Here is a 17,725-nt window from a genome sequence, read left to right as displayed (position 1 = left end):
TCCCCTATACTGTGTGTTGTGGCTCTTGCAGATCCTAGTGCTGCTGTTCCAGCTGGCGCCTAAAGCAGAACCAGCTGTGGAGTTAGACGTTCCCATGGCCGGGAGCAACTCTGTCCGCTCTGGTAGCCAGTAGGAATTACTGAGCGGTGTACAAGGGATGCGGTGCTATTTCAACCAGCAAGGTGGACCAAAGAAATCATTTACTTTCTCAGCAAATAAAACTGAAAATTAATTGTGCTTTTCTCTTTCCTCAGGGTCTAATGGGTTTCATTGGTCCCGTAGGGGAGCCTGGAATAGTGGGAGAAAAGGTAAGAACGCTTGCAATGAATCGGTTGTTAAAACTTTTGCAGGATGAGGGAGACTGGGATGGGAGGAATATTGCAGATTAAGTTCTCGTGTCAGTGCAACACCCAGTGGGAACGCAGCGCATCCAGGGTCATCCACTTTGCATTTAGGAATTAACGTGCGTTTGCTCTCCAAGGAGATGCTGTCAAATATCCTTTAAAAATCTATGCTTTATTCATTCAAAATCTGCCAGAAAGCTTGTATCTGACAGTCAATTCTGTTTATTCTGGGAATGGGGGACCCATCGGCCCTGCATTCCTGGTCAAGGGAGGAGTCCAAGGAGCTTAGCCTACAGGCGGGTTTGTGCAGAGATGTGCTCACAAGCCCAGGCTGAGTTGCTGGTGGGGTCACACAGGACCAGGGCTAAGCCTGTGTTCAACAGGAGCTTTCAGCAATTTCTCAGGTACAGGGAAGGCGCAGGAGTGCAGCCACCCATTTGAGCGAAGGCTGGTTCAGATATTTCCCTTTTTGTTTGATGAGGACCATCCTGTCCGGCTGCCCCGGTGGTTGCATTGGGCACGCTGCTAAGGCCTGGTGCCCTCTTGTGTGCAGTACAGATACATGCTTCTTTTGGGAAGAAAAATGGTTTTATTTTCCATAAAAATGTAAATGGACATTAATTTGTTTTCTATTAGCGTAAAATTTTATTCAGGGGTAGCTTCCAAAGACAAATCATCTATGTCATTCACTATATCTCAGTTGCAGACTGCTGGTTTTCATTGGGGGTTTAATTATTCACAGTCCAGCTATAAAGATAGTAAAGAGCACAAAATGATGCATTCCACACATCGGTTCTCTCGCTCGCTTTTATTACTTCAAGCCCTGTCCTCTGGGTAATGATGTCAGGACTCTGTGACAGTTATACTGTGTTCGCTGCAGATGCATTTTATTGCCTGTCTGCAGCAGGCTTTGGGCAGCCCCGTATGCTGGATGTGCTCTGGTGGGGCAGTAGCAGAAGCAGGCTCAGTCCAAACTGTCAAGGCACACAAGAACTGCAAGGAATGACACGATGTGGGCTGTGATTTACAGAAGGAAAACGGAGGAATAAAGAGTCTGTGATGTGTCCAAGGTGGTTACGCAGAAAGCTGGTGCCTGAGTGAGCTGTCTCAGTGGCAAGTGCAGCCCTGAATCCCATGAGGAGTGGAAGGGTTTGCCATGCAAGAGGCATGGGGAGATCTTTTCCCCTACTCCAGTAAATTCACACCTGGCCCCATGTTTTCCATGCCAATGCCTTGACCGCACGAGCTATCCTCATCTCGCAGATCGACTCTGTAACATGATAATGTGATAATGTTACATTGGTGTCAAGGCAAACCTGGGCTGTCCTTTGAAAATCTCCCCTAGGAGATCCTCGGCACAGCTGCAATTTCTATCAGACTTCTTCTCTACCAGGAGAAACTTGCAGATGACAGAAATAACTATCATCAAATCAAAACCTCAACCAGGCCTCCAGTTGGCATAGCATCCTGCAGCTTACTATGCTGTTGTGAGCTAAATGAAGTGGGAAATATGCTTTCATTAGACATAGCTGAGTCAGCAGTCTTCGTCCTGAGAGCTGCAAAACTTAAGACTGAAGCCAGTAGAGTCCAAAGATTATCAAAGAGAACAATACAGTTAATACATACTTAATAAAATCCATGCATTCAGGGAGAAAAAAATCCTTATGCTGGTTTACGAGGGCCAACTGGTGACAACACAGACTCTGGGATTTGTTTTTAATAAGATGCTTAGAGCCCAAGAAGTATTTCCCTTTACACTTTAGCTCTTGGAAGGTAGGTCAGATTTTGGGTGTAAACTACTTGGCAGCATTTGCTAACTCCTCCTTCCTCATCCCCCCAAGCGCACAAGTGTAACACACCTAATTCCCGGGGCATTACCAGGGTTGCGAGGGAGGGTACAGGCAGCTGTGGTGGGAGCTGCCACCGCCTCCGAAAGGAGCGGCTGATGCCCTGCCACTGAGTCTCCAGCTCACCCCGGTGGCAGCAGGTCCCGGTGCTGCTCACAGACATCTCCCGTTCTTGGCTGAGCTGTAGAGCCAAGGATGCGCTTGGGAAGTGAGATGTTCTGCAAGTGGGGATAAGTAAGACTTTTGGAATTTGTAAGTGATTTTTTTAGTATGTCGTTTTTTAATGCCAAATGGTGGCTTGTTTTAGAAGGGGCAGTATCTTTAGGGTGGGCCATGGAGGAACCCCTCATAAACACAGGGTCATTGCAGGTTGTTGTTGTTTGCACTGTGGTCTCAGTATGAGCCACAGGATAGAAGGTCCCCCAGAACGCCTACAGTCTCCTTCTGAAAGCACCAGCCGCCTGTTCCGGGCAGCAGCGTCCGGTGCCTTGGGTGGGAAGGGCTGGAGATCCCCTGGGATCCAGTCCTAGCAATGTCTGGGGTTGGGGGTGGTCTCAGGTACATTGCTTGTTTCTTGTTCTTTGGTGGTTTGATGGCAATAGTAAAGTCCTCTCTCTTGGATATAGAGGATTAGCTAATTCTCGCTGTAGCCCTTTAACTACTTTGATGAGATGGATACTTGAAAGAGGATGAAGATTATTCTATACTGGGAGCCTTTCTGGTAGAAATCTGGTGGCACAGGCTGCGATTTACGGCTATTTTAGTTGTTTCCTGGCTCTAGATCCCTGTCGCTGCCAGCTCAGAGTGCTTGTTAGCAAAAGTCCTTACTCTTCCCCATGTGCCTGTGTCTCTTCTAGGGTGACCGTGGCTCAGTGGGACCCCCAGGGCCTCCAGGAGTCAAGGGGTCGATGGTAAGGAGTAAGTCTGCATTCTCTCGCTCTTGCTGCTGCCTCTTTCTCTCTGCCCTAGTGAAGGGTGCAGCTTCTCCCGGCATTTAGTTAGGTGACAACAGCTGAAAATTCTTCCCATCTCTGTGGGGATGGGAATGGCCATTTGACTGACTGGATATTGAGGTGTAACCTCTCCCCAGCAGCCATCTTCAGCAATTCCCAGCCCCAGTGCCATGCTAGGCTTCAATGTCCTGCACCTCGGCCAGCTGAGGACCTGTTGTGTCCAGTAGAGATAACCAGGCACGGCAAGCTGCAGCTCCTGAAGGGTTGCCTGTTTCCGAGCATCCTGGCTGATGAACAGGCGGGGCCGGGCAACAGGAGTCTGTTGTTCCCATCTCAGCAAGTTGCAGAGGGAGCTGGAGACACGTGGCCGCTGGGCAGCACAGCACGCTCGTGGTGGTTTGCTGTGCTGTGTGCACGGCCATGTGGGGATCAATCCTCATTTAGGAGTTTACAGGGGGGACCTCAGCAAGGTCTTGTCTTGCTCTGACACCTCCTGTCTACCCTAGCACAAGAGCCAAAGACAGATTTTCATATTAATTCAGCCCATTCTCTTCCGGGCTGTTGGGAGCATCTCGCTGCTTATATGGCTGGCAAGGTTGGAGCTGGGCTTCTGACAGTTTGGCCTTCTCCATCTGCCCCTGCACGATTTTACCCTCACAGATAACAGACCTGCCTGACCTTGCCAGCAACCCACAATGGCTTTTTTCCTCTCTTCCCACTTAGAGGAAGAAGGGCTGAGCAGATCCTGGGAAATCACACCAGGCATGTTCTTCTTCCCTTTCAGGGGCACCCCGGGACACCAGGAGGAGCAGGTTTTCCTGGGATCCCTGGACCAACAGTAAGTAAAGGCTACCATCACTTCGTAATACCACAGACCAAAAATCAGCATCCCCTATCCCGGGCATTTATGGGCTGAGTCAGGCAACCGTGTCCCAGTTGATGTGAGTTTGATGTGAACAAGAGATATGGGGGAAGAGATGGGGCATGGGTGGAGCAACATGGAAAGAGATGCTAAAATCAGAAGTGGTGCTTAATTCAGACTTCTGTAGCCCATCTCCCTAATGGGGGATCCAAAACTCACAATCCAGACTGAGTCTTTTAGCAGGACACAAGCACACTAGCTCAAGGTGTTATTGCAAGGCCCTCTGTTTCCTCTGGGAGCTGTTGGCAGCGTGGTGATCACATCACGCGCTGCAGCGGCTCTATCATGCGGTGACTGCATGGTGCATTTTCAGGGATGCTCGCTGGAGCGAGAGGAGCAGCAGAGCAGCTGCCCCCAGGTGCACCCTCCCTCTGGATGGGCTCATTTGGTGCACGTGCAGCTGTGGCTGGAGCCTGCAGTTGGTGTGGAGGTAGAATTCAGTGTGGCTCCAGTTTCCCACAGCCCTTGCTCGGATGCAGCCCTGGCTCTCCTAGCAGCACAAATGCTACTGTGTGTCGTTTGCTGGAACCAAGAGAAAGGCAGCTCTAGGCGGGTACGGGGAATGGATTTTGGTCAGCGTGTGAATTCCCACAGTGTTGTTAATTGGGAGGGAGATCACAGCAGTGAAATGCCCAGGCAGTGCCAAAGGTCTGGCCGGCAGCTCTGCCCACAGTGGGGAGCTCGGTGATGCGCTGGGCCCACCAGCTGCAGCCAGCTGCTGCCTGGGGAGGGACTGCACAGCTGCAAGGAGCAGCTCCAGGCAATGGACGTGAGGGAAAGAAAATGTCTGAGGTCAAGCAGCACCTCGGGTGACCCGTCCATACTGGCAGAGCAGCAGCACGGCACTGGCCAGGAGCAGATGCTGAGGCAGCCCCAGCAGGGAGCTGCTCTGTGGCCCCTCATGGCAGCGCCTGCTGCTGACAGAAGTCCAGGAGGCAGCAGATATCTCTAGATGTCCCTTTTTTAGCAGCTTTCTCAGCATGTTGGCTGCTGCAAGACTTAGGGATAGCTGGAGCATAGGCAGGCCCCCTGCTTGCTGCACGCCTGTGAGCTGGGGAGGGGACCGGGGGGTTCTCTGCACCAGCCCTGGGCAGAGAGCTCCTGGGGGTCCTGCAGCACTGCCTAGTGCACTGCTATCTAGTACCATGAGTTGGGGCTGAGTTTTGTCTTCCTTCACTGGGGCATGATGACGGCAGTGTGAGTTGAGGCGTCAGCTCCAACTGGAGATGCCAAAAGCTCTCTGAAGAGCTCTGGGAGCTGAGACCATCCCCAGGTCCTTCTGCTTCCTTCGGTCCCCTGTTCTCCTGCAGGCAAATAACAAGTTCATCCAAGCAAAATATTTCCTCCAAGACTGCATTTTAAAAAGTCATAATTCAATAAGTCAAACTTCCACACAAAGCCAGTAAATCAAATAATCCCCTAATATCAAATCCCCGCTCATTAACTCCAGCTGTTTCTGCCTGTTTCTCCACCAAAAAGTCGTTATTTGCTTTTCAAGCCAGACCTGAGGCACGCTGCTGTTGTTTGTCCTAAACTGTTAAAATCTTTGAGATTAAGTTACCCAGTGAGCCTTAGCAGCTCTGATGGCTAGTTCAGCAGAGGGTGACTGGGAATGGGACGCAAAGGTATAGTCAATGGGAGGAAACTTTGCCCTTAATTTCAGCTCGCTGACACTTGAGAATTCCTTTTCCCCTCTTCTTGCTCACCATCACGGTACATCTTTTGTCTTAATACACAGTTTCGAAAATAACGCATATGTATAGGTATATTAAAGGTCACTCATCTTCTCCTAAACAGTTCCTTGAAATTCCCAGCATGGTATGTAGTTATTCCCTCAGCATTTTGCCATCACAATGAATGTTTCTGTGCTCGTATTTCCATAAGCTATTTGGGATAGGCTGAGGCTTCCAGGAGGATATTCCAAATACCAACAAAGAATTTCATTTCAGTGTGTGTTTATCATAAAAAATCTCTATAAAACAGGCATCTGACACATCTACTGCTTGTCCGTGCCAGTTGCTACTGACCTCACTAAGCAAAACCAAGATTTACTGTGATGACAAATATAGTTACAGTCAAGTAACTTTTCCATCTTGAGTGAGAACAGCTAAGCATTTGTATTCTGAACTTACATGCCATGCAGCAAGATGCCTCCATTCCAAAAGCAAAAGCTTTATTAGTGGCAGTGGTACAAGCAGTAGGAAGATCACAGTCCAGTTTTGTTCTGATCCTTGGTGAAGCTTGCAGGGTTGACAGTTGGTAAAAGCTATTAATATATAAATAGCAAAACTTGATGTGGAATGTTTGAGAGAATAAGAATGGAATGTGTCATTTTGAGGTTTTCTGACAGCAGAAAGGCACTAACTTTAAATGTGGGTTTTGAAAGTTATAACACAGAAATAATTCCCGTTAATTGAACATATCCTTCAATATTTGAAACATAAATATTCTAACAGACAAAAAAGCTGTTTAATTTTCTTCTGCATTTTCTGCATGCACATTAATGAATCAAGTGTGTACAAATCCTGGTTAAAACCTGAAACCTTTCTGTAAGCATAAGAAGAACAGGCTCATCCACAACACCAACAGTCCAAATGAAATTAGCATCTATCTGCCAGTATGAATATTTATGCAGCACTAACAGGGCAACAGATACTTGAAGATAAAATCATCACTTGGCTAAAAAGGTCAAACTTGGATACCTAAAATGAGGTGTCTGATTTTGTATTTGGACAACTGAAAAACAGATCCTGGTTGTTATTATTTTTGTACAGATACTGAGCAACAGCTGTTTTTAATAGCTTTGGAGGGAATTCTGGATGTTCGACTTCTCTTCAGATCACACCACTTGTACAGACAACAGGCTGCAGATAAGTTAAGCATACAAAACTCAGCCAGGATCCTTGGCATAAATGTTCATAACCCAAAGACAATCAGTGCATTTAAAAAGATACCATTTATAGAGAAGTAAATATGGTAATGTCTTTGGCAGGAGTTTAATGAACCAACCTGCTGGTCAGGTGTCTGCGCCTGAGGCCCCTGCAGACCACGTAGGGATGTGGGGTCTTACCAACAGCTGCTGCCTTCCTCTTCCTCCATCTTCATTTTGTTTCCCTTTTCCCTTCCAGGGTCCGGCAGGAGTCCGTGGTGCACCAGGGATAAGAGGGGCGAAAGGCCGCAGGGTAAGCGCTTTTCAAAAGCTTTTATCTCTCTCCTGTTTCAGCCACTGGAAAAGTAATCTGGTGGATTCTTTTGGGGGTGTGAAGATGAGCAGCAGTGGGGGCAGAACCCCGCAGCTGTGTTTCTGCTGCGTGCAAAGGCTGCAGTCGTTGAAGCAAGTCAGACCAGGGTTGCAAATGCAAGTGATGTGTATGGGCAGAGGGGTGTCCTGGTGTAGAGTTTGTCATGGAAGTGGTCCAGATTGTGTTTTCCAGCCACCTGCAATGCCAAGGCGGGACTTATGGACACTTCTGGCGAGGATGGTGAGGATTTAGCCATCTGAAGATGTATCTGGGCAGGGTGAAAGGATGCGGGTAGAAGACCAGAAAAGATGTCTCTGCTGCCAAGGGAGAGAGAACAGCTGAGACGTGAAGTGTTGCAATTTAACTGGAGGCAGATAAAGGAGGAAATGTTCCTCCATGTCATAGAATTAAGAGACAAGGCAGGCAGAAACAGAGCTGACACGGAGCTGAACAGCCTACTCTTCCTGTGTCTCCCCTTTCAGTCTCACAGGGTCAGTGTCTTCCGGCAGCGTTCCGCAGGGTTATGACAAAGGTGTGCTCCACGCTGTCAGCAGATCAAATTGTAAGAATGTCCTGTGTCTTTTTAGGGTTTTTTCCAGCCCATAACACAAGGGCCTGATTTTACCTGTACATATCTAAACAGTACCACACTATAAGCGTGTGTGAATCCTTGCTGTGCCTGGAAAGGGCAGCCCCCCAGCCTAGTGCTGGGTAACGGTACTAAATAGCATCACTGACAGTGCTACAAGTACACATTACACTGGATAAATGTTTCATAAGCACTCTGTATCAGTTCATGGCATGGTTCTTCCTGCTCTGTTTGGGTGACAGCCGACAGCAGAATGACCTCTAGACCTGCCAAAGCTGCTTGTTTTCCTGCCTATGACATCCAACCCATGTCCCGCTGAGCTCTTCAATCTTTCTTCTTCTTCAGCGGGACATTTATTGCAGGAGCATCCTTGCTTTGGGTTGTTTTTCCTTGTCCAGCTGCTTTGCAAAGTATTAATAGCGAGCACGCATGGGTTCTACTGAAGGCCCCAACAACAACATATTTTGCATTTCTCCCTCCAAGGATCTTATACCTGCTTTCATGTTTCTTTTTCAAAGATGTAGTTTGAAGTAAACTATACATTTTACCCACCCCCAGTCTCTGCTTCTACTGTAACTCCTGCTTGGGGAACTAGGAACAGCTAAAGATTGCGTGTTTCCCTCTGCCAGAGATAATACTGTCCTCAGATAGCTGGGACTGGCAAAAGGAAATGGAATAACCGACTAGGAAGCTCTATAACCACAGAGTTACGTACCCTGGAACCGCTTTAAGCTTTAAAAGCACAGCTAGGACACCAGTAACGTCCATGCCTGGCAGATGTATATTAGCGTTCAACTTCTAACTTGTGGCTGGGAAAAACATCTTCCCTGCCTCTGTCCTCCTTGGTGGGAAGAGCCATGGATCTCATTCCCCAGTTCCGCTCTCAGAGGGTCCCCTGGGGAGCAAGGTTTCTCTGTGCTCCGTAGCACAATTGACTGAGCTGTCCAGGACATCCATGACCCTGATGGATGAGAAACTGGAGGCGTTCTTTCACGGGAGGCTTTGAATGGATGGCGGAAAATATCTGAAGGTAAATCTACAGCGCAGAGCCAAACGGGAAACACCTTCTGAACAAACCCAGGCTGCCGACCTGGCGGGGTCCTGGAGAGGCGAGTCCTCTATGGGGATCGGACATTTCTGCCCGTGCCTTTAATGTATGCAGTGGCAGAGGAGGAGTCCCAGCCCTGCCTTCTCCAGCTGCCAGCCAAGGATGCAGCCGCATCCCCTGGCATGGAGCCTCTCCTACAGCAGGCAGCCGCGTGCAGATTGTGGCGTTTGGCTCTTGGGCTGGGTGAGATTCGCTCGTATAAATCTTCTTTGGCTTCTTACATCTGCGTTAGCCTTAAGTCCTCACCCCACAAGGAGAGCACAGCTGACCAGGCTGTTTTCAGCTCCACTTGTACTGCCAGGAATGACAAAGGTGATATTTGTTATCACACAAGGTAAAACCAAGAGCAAAGCTGGATGCAGCTTCTAAGAAAGGAGGTTGGCTGGCACAGCAGGGACCTGCCTTGGGTGTAGCTAGACCCAGAGCAAGGGTGCCAAACCCTCAGGAGAAATCCTGCAGGACGCCAGCTGCCACCAGCACTTTCTATCCTCAAAAGGACACGGCGCGTGGTAGAGATGTTCAGCTTCATGGCCTTGGACTGTGTTTCCTCCCCAGATGTGGAGTCCAGCAAACCCTGTGCCAGTCGCTCCCCCTGGACATTCCTCCACTGAGGAAGCCCAGACTTCAAAGTGCATCCCAGCCCTGGAAACCAGAAATGCAGCAGTGGCTGTGCCCCAGCTGGCCCCAGAGCCCTGCAGAAAGTCACCCCAGGAAGCGCAGCACGTGGAGGTAGAACAGGAGGTGATGCCCGGGGAAGAGGGTCTCTTACAGTCTTGGTCTTGCCCTGAGGACACTGGCACCGGAGAGGGGTGAGCCTCTGCCAGCGGGCACTGGGCATCTGGATCTGCTGCTGGTGCCCTGCACTGGTCCTGTCCTCAACACCCGCTGCTGGGCTGTGGCAGCATGGAGGTTCAGTGCATTTGAGCACCACAGTGATATAATCCATACAGAATTTGCGAGACAGACAGGCATCCTTTCTCAGGTCCCCAGCAGAGAGGAGGGACTTGGGCTTTGCTCTGCAGTCCTACAGATTTCAGTGAATATGATGTGGGAAAGTCGGTATTGCAGGGACCAGCAGATCTCCTGCCTGGTGGATTTCTGGTTTGTATGTATCTCTCTTGCGCTTTCCTTCTCTTCATACTCTCAGAAGATATTCCAGACACATAGTATTCTTTGTTTGCTTAGTTTGTCCTGCTATGCCGGCTCTTGGTTTTCTCAGGATGGGGAAATGATCCCCCAATTGTAATTTCAGGCATTACCCTCTGTCTATCCTAGCTTACAAAAGGGACGTAATTCAATTCAGAGTGGAAACATGAATGCAGCCTCTGCCAGATGTTTGTGGATTCCATGAGCTCTGTTTGTGGATACTTCATTAATTTTGCTTTTGAAGGAAACGTAAATAGCAAATATGGTTTTGATTGTAAAGAACAATGGAGACTTTTTGGGGTCTGCATTTATGTTGTGATAGCTTTTGTATTGTCAAGATATAAGTACAAATTCTAAAAAGAAAATTCTTTTAAAATTGTAACCTTCTTTTTAGTCATAACAGGGCTATGGTTCCTTCCCAAGCCTTTGTTTAGCCCATCAGACTGATACTGAACAATCTTCCACAAACACAGTTTCCCCTCTCCTCTTCCTTAAGGACAAGAAACTTGGCCATGTGAGCCCAGGCTTATCTCCTTTCATCTGTACTCAGTGTAGCACTTGGACATGTGCTTAACATTCAGCTAGTGACAACAATGCACATGTTTAAACCTAATTATTTAACCAAATCAAGGTTTAAGTTTGGAGGCAGCTGATTCAGCAAGACCCCTCACCCTATCTCACTTAAATGCAAAAGTACATTTCTGTTCGTCAGCTCCTCGCAGCAGGACAGCATATGGTCTCCAGCACACTCCAGTGAGGATAGCGATACCAAAAATGCTGAGAATCTCTGCAAAGGGTTAAATATCAACTGGAGCCATGGCTTTGGAACTCAGATCCTAAAGCTGGACCCCAAATCCTGCTCTGAAGTGACGTACCTTGCCCCATGCTTCTGGCCAAGGAGTCTGTCAGTATTTCTGGAATGTTGTTCTCCCACTGGAGGGGATGCTGAGTACTGACTCAGGCGACGGAGAAGCTTTTCAAATCCCAAAGCATATTTCTCTCTTGCACTGTACCATTCGTTCGCCCAGCTCCTGCGTTAGCTGCTGCCCAGGTGCAGCCTGCAGAGGCAAGATAAGGCAAAGACACCTGCCCTCCCAGCGCCCTGCGGGCGAGGGGACCGCTATCTCTCCGCCACACGGACCCAATGCTTCCCAGCATCACCGACTGCAGGAATTTGTAAATGCTAGGGATTTGTAAAGTGGTGTTATCTAAGCAAACCTGAAAAGACTTGCTTTTTCCCCAAACTAGCTGAGAAGTTGTTCATGGAGGAAAAGCAGAGGAATATTGTTTTGCTCCCAGCGATCATCTTTCTAGTTGGCTGAAAAAGCACTAGAAGTGTTTGAAGGAAAGTTAGCTACAGATCTATGGCCAGCGATGTCTCCCTTCAGCTCCAGTCAAGGCATCTGCTTGCTTTTCTTTTGGCCAGATGGTGATAGTGGAATATCAATATTTGGATAAAGGGGTAAGGAAGAGGCTTTGGATTTCTGGAAGGGAGCTACTGACTGCTTGTTCATGCTCCTGCTTCTGCAGTCCAGAGGCTGGTTACTGTCTCTGAGCTCTGAGTATCTGTTTGAACAGGGCAAAATGCAGCACTGCTTTGCGGAAACACCTTACTGAGCATTTAGCTGTGTCCTCGGGAGCGCTGTCAGTGCGAGCAGCAGGTGTATCTCTGCTCCCTCACAGGGACTGGCAATAGACCTGACTGGCGGAGCCTGGAGCTGAATTCCCTTGCGACTGTGAGCTGACAGTGTTCATATCTAGCCGACATCGTAACAGTTTATTTAGTCTGGGGTTGCTGATAGTACTGCTCAGTGTTGCACTCTCTGAGAGAAACACTGTCTCGGCCTGTGTGCCCACTGTCTGTGTGGCACTATCACCAGCTTTGCTGCCGCTGCTGGAGCCTACGTTAAAAGTAACTCATGGTTATAGGGGGCAGAATGTGACTGCAGGTGAGGCTTGCGAGGAATTAATGCTAGCTTCCACCTACGTAGCTCCCTACGCAGGGATTACAGCACAAAATGTACCCACATAAGACATTGAAACTAGAATTTAAGAAATGCCGGCTCTGCCCAGCCCTGAACGTCTCGCTGCCTGCTGAGACCCAGCACCTCTCAGCACAGCGATGCTGGAGCATCGGCGTTCAGCCACAGGGCCGCAGAGCTGCCATTTCCTGCACTGTTCCCGTTTGGCAGCTCTTGCCTGACAACACAACCAAAAGGGAAAACTCATCTGTTTAGGTAGCAGTGAGTGATGGCACTTGGTCTGGCAGCTCATGTGCTGCAGTGGGACTGCGCAGGTGCATCCCTGTGCTATAACGCTCTGCACAGCCTCGGGTGAGCTGCTTTGAGATGGGCATGGCAATGCCTTTGAGCTGCACATTCATGTCCAGCTGGCTTTGGTGAAACAGTTGAGCAGGTTCTGAAATGCTCCAGCAGCCATGAACCTGTATCTCTCTGTGCCTTGGCTGCCCACATGCAAAGGAGCGGGCAGATCTCGATTTAATCCTCCTTTTTTCCTGTTTACATTTTAAAGCTACTTGGAGCTTGCACTGTTTGTACAGTCCTGGCCCAGTGGGACCTCTCCTGAGCTGTGTACTGTCATATAAATACTAACACAGGCGGAAGAAAAGCTTCTTTCTCTTTTTCATGGGCTCCTAGAGATGCTGACACCAGTGATAAAGCCATGCCATTCTGAGGATGGGTCCCTGCTGCATGTGCCCTTAGGATGATGTTCCCCAAGACCCTCTGTACACACTCACCCTGGTCCCTCTGCCCTGCCGTGCTCAGGGTGGGCACGTCTGGCTGTTCAGTTAATTCTGAAACACTGAGAGCCCAAGGGGAGCCCCGGGAGCTCTGCTGAGCCCTGCGGGCAAGGCAGAGCCGCCAGGTCTGCAGGGGGAAGGTACCACGCTGTGCCTTGCAGCATTTGGCACGGGATGCTCCCTGGAGAGCTGCCAGGACCTCACTCGCTCATCTCTAACCAGCGTTGTCAGTAAAAGAGAGTTTTAAAGATTTAACTAATTGACTAAATGTAGCCTTGCCTGTCAGGGTGAATTAGGGGAAGCCTTTATCCTGGGTTTCGGCCCAGGAGGCTGGAGAAGATGAAGCTTGCTACATGCATTTGTGAATACAGGGTCACTTTCTCCTCCTTTAGGTCAGATGCCGATGAGATGTGTTGTGATGGGATTAGGCAGGTGACTGCTGTGAAGTGAGATTGCCCTGGCAGATCCTGCAATGCTGGTGACAGGGCTCTGCTGGAAGAAACGAGGATACCATAAACACTTCCCCAGCCAGCCAGCCCTGCTGGGTGGGACTGCTGAGAGCCACAGCCATCGCTGCCCTTGCTGCAGCGCTGCATGAGGGCTCAGGGCACCCAGCAGCCTGCACCCAGCTCAGAGCAGCCCGGCACTGGCAAAGGGGCTGGGCAGGGCAGGGCAGGCTACAGAAGGTGGGTGTGGAGGGGCCAGGTGCATCCCACTTTCCTTCCCTGGCAGCAACAGTCCAGGAATGGAAGGAAAACCTCTAACCTGAGTCATCACTGTCGCTTCCATGTCCCACTTGCCTCTGATCCCTGCTCCCTCCTACCAGTGCTGAGCTATCGCCTCCTCCCTCTCTGCACCGCCTTCCCCTTCTTCACAAGCAGGTCACTCCATCGTCTTGGCTAGTAAAGAGGTAATTGCACAAAATACCTGAATGGCTGCTCAAAGAGGGGAACAGTTTGTTTTCCAGGGAGGATGAGTTGGGTGGCCGGGTGCTTTCCCAGGGTGCCAGTGCCATACACTCGCTGACGCCTCCCTTCTCTTTGGGCAGCCCAGTCCCCAGCCCCGGGCAGGTCTGGGTTTTTGCTGGGTGTCGCGGTCACCCCAGTCAGCTCCCCAGACGCCCCCAAGCCCTGCTGTCCCCCTGCTCCAGCTTACAGCCCTGTCTGACTTGAGCTGTCCGTAGCTCTGCTTTTAAATGACCTTCTGGTTTATGTCATTGTGCTTTGAGGTTTATAGGGACATGGATTAATAAAACTTTTGGTCTTCACTGCTCTCTGATGTAGTGGCCAGCATGAGCCAGGGGACTTGGGGTCGAGGGCTGGTGAGAGCTGCTGCTGCTCTAGTGTAGCCAGCGCCAACCTGTGAAGCGCCCCGTTGGGCTGTGGTGTTCCCATCTGGTGCACAGTCCTCCGCTGTCCATCTGTCCTGGAGACCAGGCTGAGCATTCTTTAGAGCTGTGTCTTGCTGGCATGCAATGCAGGCTGTTGGTTACTTAATCTCTGGTACGCTCAGCGGCACAGGGTTTTGCCAAGCACAGTAGAAGTTTTTGCATAATTTTATATTGACAGTGTTTGTCTGGTGTAATAATTTGGCTAAGTTTCCTATACATCTTCTGCTGTTACACTGCCTTTCTTTGTGAGTCTCTCTCTCTTCGCCTGTCATACTGGAGCTGCTTTTCTGACGCATTGGCTCCCTAGCCCTGTTATTACTTTTGGCACTCAGTTTGCATCCCGATTAAGCACATTGGCTCCTGTTTTCTCTATTTCCGCATTGGCCTGCTCTCAGGATTCCTCTTACCACTACATTCTAGCACCACTCTGTGTTTTTATTTATTATTTATATTGCAGTAGCGCCTAAGAGTCCCAACTGAGCTCATGGCCTGATTATGAGCATGACATGCATTAATAGAGTCTCTTGATATGCCCTTTTTTTACTGTTTTATTTTCCCTGACTATGGCTCTGTTTATCCTCTGTCAGTGTGACACACAGGTTTCTGGGGTTTGAATCGTGCAGAGGGCTCTGTGTTCAGCTCAGCTGAAATTAGCTTGAAAGCTGGGTCACAGCTAACCTCTCTTCCCAGGGCTCTTCTTGCTTAGAACCCTCTGGAAGAACAAGGACCATCCCTTCCTCAAGGATGCCCGAGCCGTACCATGAACTGTGCACTTTTAGCTTATCACATCCAGGATCGCTCACTGTCGGGACTCTCGTACGTGCTGTGAGTGTTTGCAGCAGCGTGCGTGTCCCGTACAGCTCCCCCAGGTCCTCGTGCCTGGTGCACGCACGCCCAGGAGCAGATGCCGGGTGTAGGACCAGACGTGCCAAAGCAGGCACGGCAGGCTGCGCTGCTCCCAGCACGCACATGCATGAGCACCTGCCTGATCCTTCACAGCAGCCGGTTCCTTAAATAGCAGGTAACTCCAGCAGAAGGCTTGGTCCAGCTGCCAGCAAATACACCTGCTCCTTGTGAAGGTACTAGATGGTGGGGGCTTGTGTGCCTCTACGTTCTGTAGGTTTATTGCCTTGACTGTGACCATGAGACTGCACGGTATGCCAAGAGTTAAGGGCAGGGGCAGGTGGAAAAGCAGAGTTTCTAGGAAGGAAGAGGTTTGCTATCAATAAGACCAGAACTGCAAGGCTGTGCATTGCAAAACTGCTGTCATGTAACTGTTCTCTGGAAATAAGGCTGTGCCTGGCCTGCTTTTCTCCTCTGGCTTTTGTTTGTGGCTGGTTGTTGGTTTAACGGAATAAAAAATATTTTGGTGCTGTCTGCTGGTAATGGTGAGAAATGAAGCAACAAACTACAGAAAGGATCTTTTGAGTCCTGGGCTCCAGGCTGCTGTGCTCAGCCCAACCAGGTATGGCTTGGCTTAACCAGGACTGAGCTCATCAACTTTGCTGGTGGCCAAAGCTAGGGTGACTGCTGTCTTTTCCAGTGAGACATATACTCTGTGTTCTTATTTTTGCCTCTCTTGTTTTTTTCCAGGGTGCCAGAGGGCCTGATGGACCAGTAGGCGAGCCAGGGTCACGAGGTGCCAAGGTGAGTGCCAGTGGGTGCCCGGGCTGGCCAAGGCTGCTCTTGGCTGTGTGGTGAAATGCTCTGGGCAGGATTAAGGTCACATCCTCCTCCAGGAACAGGGGATCGTCAATAACGCCATGAGGGTCAACCAGCAGGGATGGGTCTTTCGTGCAGCCAGAGTAAAATCTGTCCAACACGGGCATCAGAGCCCTTGCTGCTGGGGTCTGAGACGCTGAATACAGAGGCAGTCCACAAAGATAGAAGGGCCACTGCTAAAATAATAGAATCCCTCACAGGAGTGGGAGTAACTTGAACCAGCGATTGAGTGTGCTTGACTGTCACATCTGAACGTAGCACTAAAATCAGAACAAGTTAACAGTACTGGTTAAAATATGACCTAAGGAAATGAGTGTCTGTTCTGATGCACTTCATGTTGGTCACGATAGGCAAAATGCAGGGCAAGAGAAAGAGAGCCTGGCAGGCACCCTGCCCAAGCAGACCCTCGTCCAGGGTGAGCCTGCTGCACCATTGGCTCTGAGATGGGTGCATGGGAGAGTTTCTCTCTTTGGCAGCAGCCTGATGTAGTAGTGTGGCAGAGCTGGACCCTTGTCCTACCATTGAAGGTCGCAGACTCCATCCCCTGCACAGCACGCATGGCCCTCTGGATGTAGTTTTGATGGGGAGTTCCCCTTGTTTCATGCACCGCTAGGCAGGGATGTGCCAAGTCTTCCTGAGAATCCCAGCTTCCTCCAAAGCCGTGTTTGCTCAAAAAAATTTGAGTCATGCAGCTCATTGCCCACACTCCCTGCTGGTTGGGGTGTTCCTCAGGGCAGGATGCTGGGCAGTTGGCCTCTCAAAAGCTTCAAGGAACTGGAGGGGATATTTGATGCACTAAAATCCAAAAGCAGATGGGCTGGGGCAGAAGAGCATCACCAGTAGTTTGTGCCCCTGCCACGTGTCTTTGTCTTTTTGTTTTGCAGGGCCGCCCAGGGGAGCCAGGCAAGCTGGGGCCCGAGGGGCTGCAGGTACGTCCTCCGTGAGAGCCAGTGCCTGCCAGACTTGGCCTGGCGTCACTCCCCTGGGGGGCACCCACATGTACACAGTGCCCAGGGGACTGCAGCTTCTCCGGGCCAAAGCGCCGCAGGTGTCTCGGCACACTGCCGGCTGCTGACTGCTGTAACTGTGTGTTCACAGGGGAAGATGGGTGAGACTGGGGAGACAGGAGCACGTGGCTTCCCAGTAAGTGTCCATCCCTTGCGCTTCCTTTTGTTACCTCAGTTTCACTCGAGTCCGTAAGTTTTGAGTCCTGGTCCAGGAGGAAGCATCTGGACAGTGTCTCACACTTAGGGGGCCATCTCTACACTCCTTTTACTGGATCGCGTATGAGATGCACGTTACTGCCGAGAGGCACGAAGGATTGCTATGGGGTTGGAGCTGACCTTGGTGCTTGTAATTTTTCTAGGGTATCCAAGGACCTTCTGGACCTCCAGGAGCAAAAGGGGCTCCAGGCGACCCGGCAAGTGTCTTTTCACTCTCCCTTTGTCTGTCTTTCCTTAGACACACACAGAAACTTCATTTATTTCCCTCTGTCTTCCCCACCACTTACCCCATTCCCAGCTTCTCTGTCCTTGCCAACTCCAGTGTGGTCAGAGAAGTGAAAGGCTTGGCTAGAGTCCTAGGATGCAGAAGGGAAGACAAGGTCAGACCCCTGGAAATCAAAAGGGGGCCATGAATCAACCGAGGAGAGTGTAGGATACAGCCTGGGCTGGATTTTGGAAGGGAAGGGAGAAAAGAAGG

General features: G+C 50.1%; 1 protein-coding gene across 2 annotated transcripts in view; it reads left to right on the top strand.

Moving 5' to 3' along the window:
- COL27A1 (collagen type XXVII alpha 1 chain) overlaps nt 1-17,725 on the top strand; it is a 159,511-nt gene that overhangs the window by 96,603 nt on the left and 45,183 nt on the right. For both annotated transcript variants that reach the window (XM_037400496.1, XM_037400497.1), the window contains 8 exons: nt 255-308; nt 3,049-3,102; nt 3,929-3,982; nt 7,195-7,248; nt 15,896-15,949; nt 16,909-16,953; nt 17,123-17,167; nt 17,391-17,444. In XM_037400496.1, coding sequence (XP_037256393.1) covers nt 255-308; nt 3,049-3,102; nt 3,929-3,982; nt 7,195-7,248; nt 15,896-15,949; nt 16,909-16,953; nt 17,123-17,167; nt 17,391-17,444 — 414 coding nt within the window. The remainder of the gene's footprint in view (nt 1-254; nt 309-3,048; nt 3,103-3,928; nt 3,983-7,194; nt 7,249-15,895; nt 15,950-16,908; nt 16,954-17,122; nt 17,168-17,390; nt 17,445-17,725) is intronic.

The sequence above is a fragment of the Falco rusticolus genome, chromosome 9, assembly GCF_015220075.1.
Source record: "Falco rusticolus isolate bFalRus1 chromosome 9, bFalRus1.pri, whole genome shotgun sequence".
In the NCBI taxonomy this organism is placed as follows: domain Eukaryota; kingdom Metazoa; phylum Chordata; class Aves; order Falconiformes; family Falconidae; genus Falco; species Falco rusticolus.
This window is presented reverse-complemented; position numbering and strand designations above follow the sequence as displayed.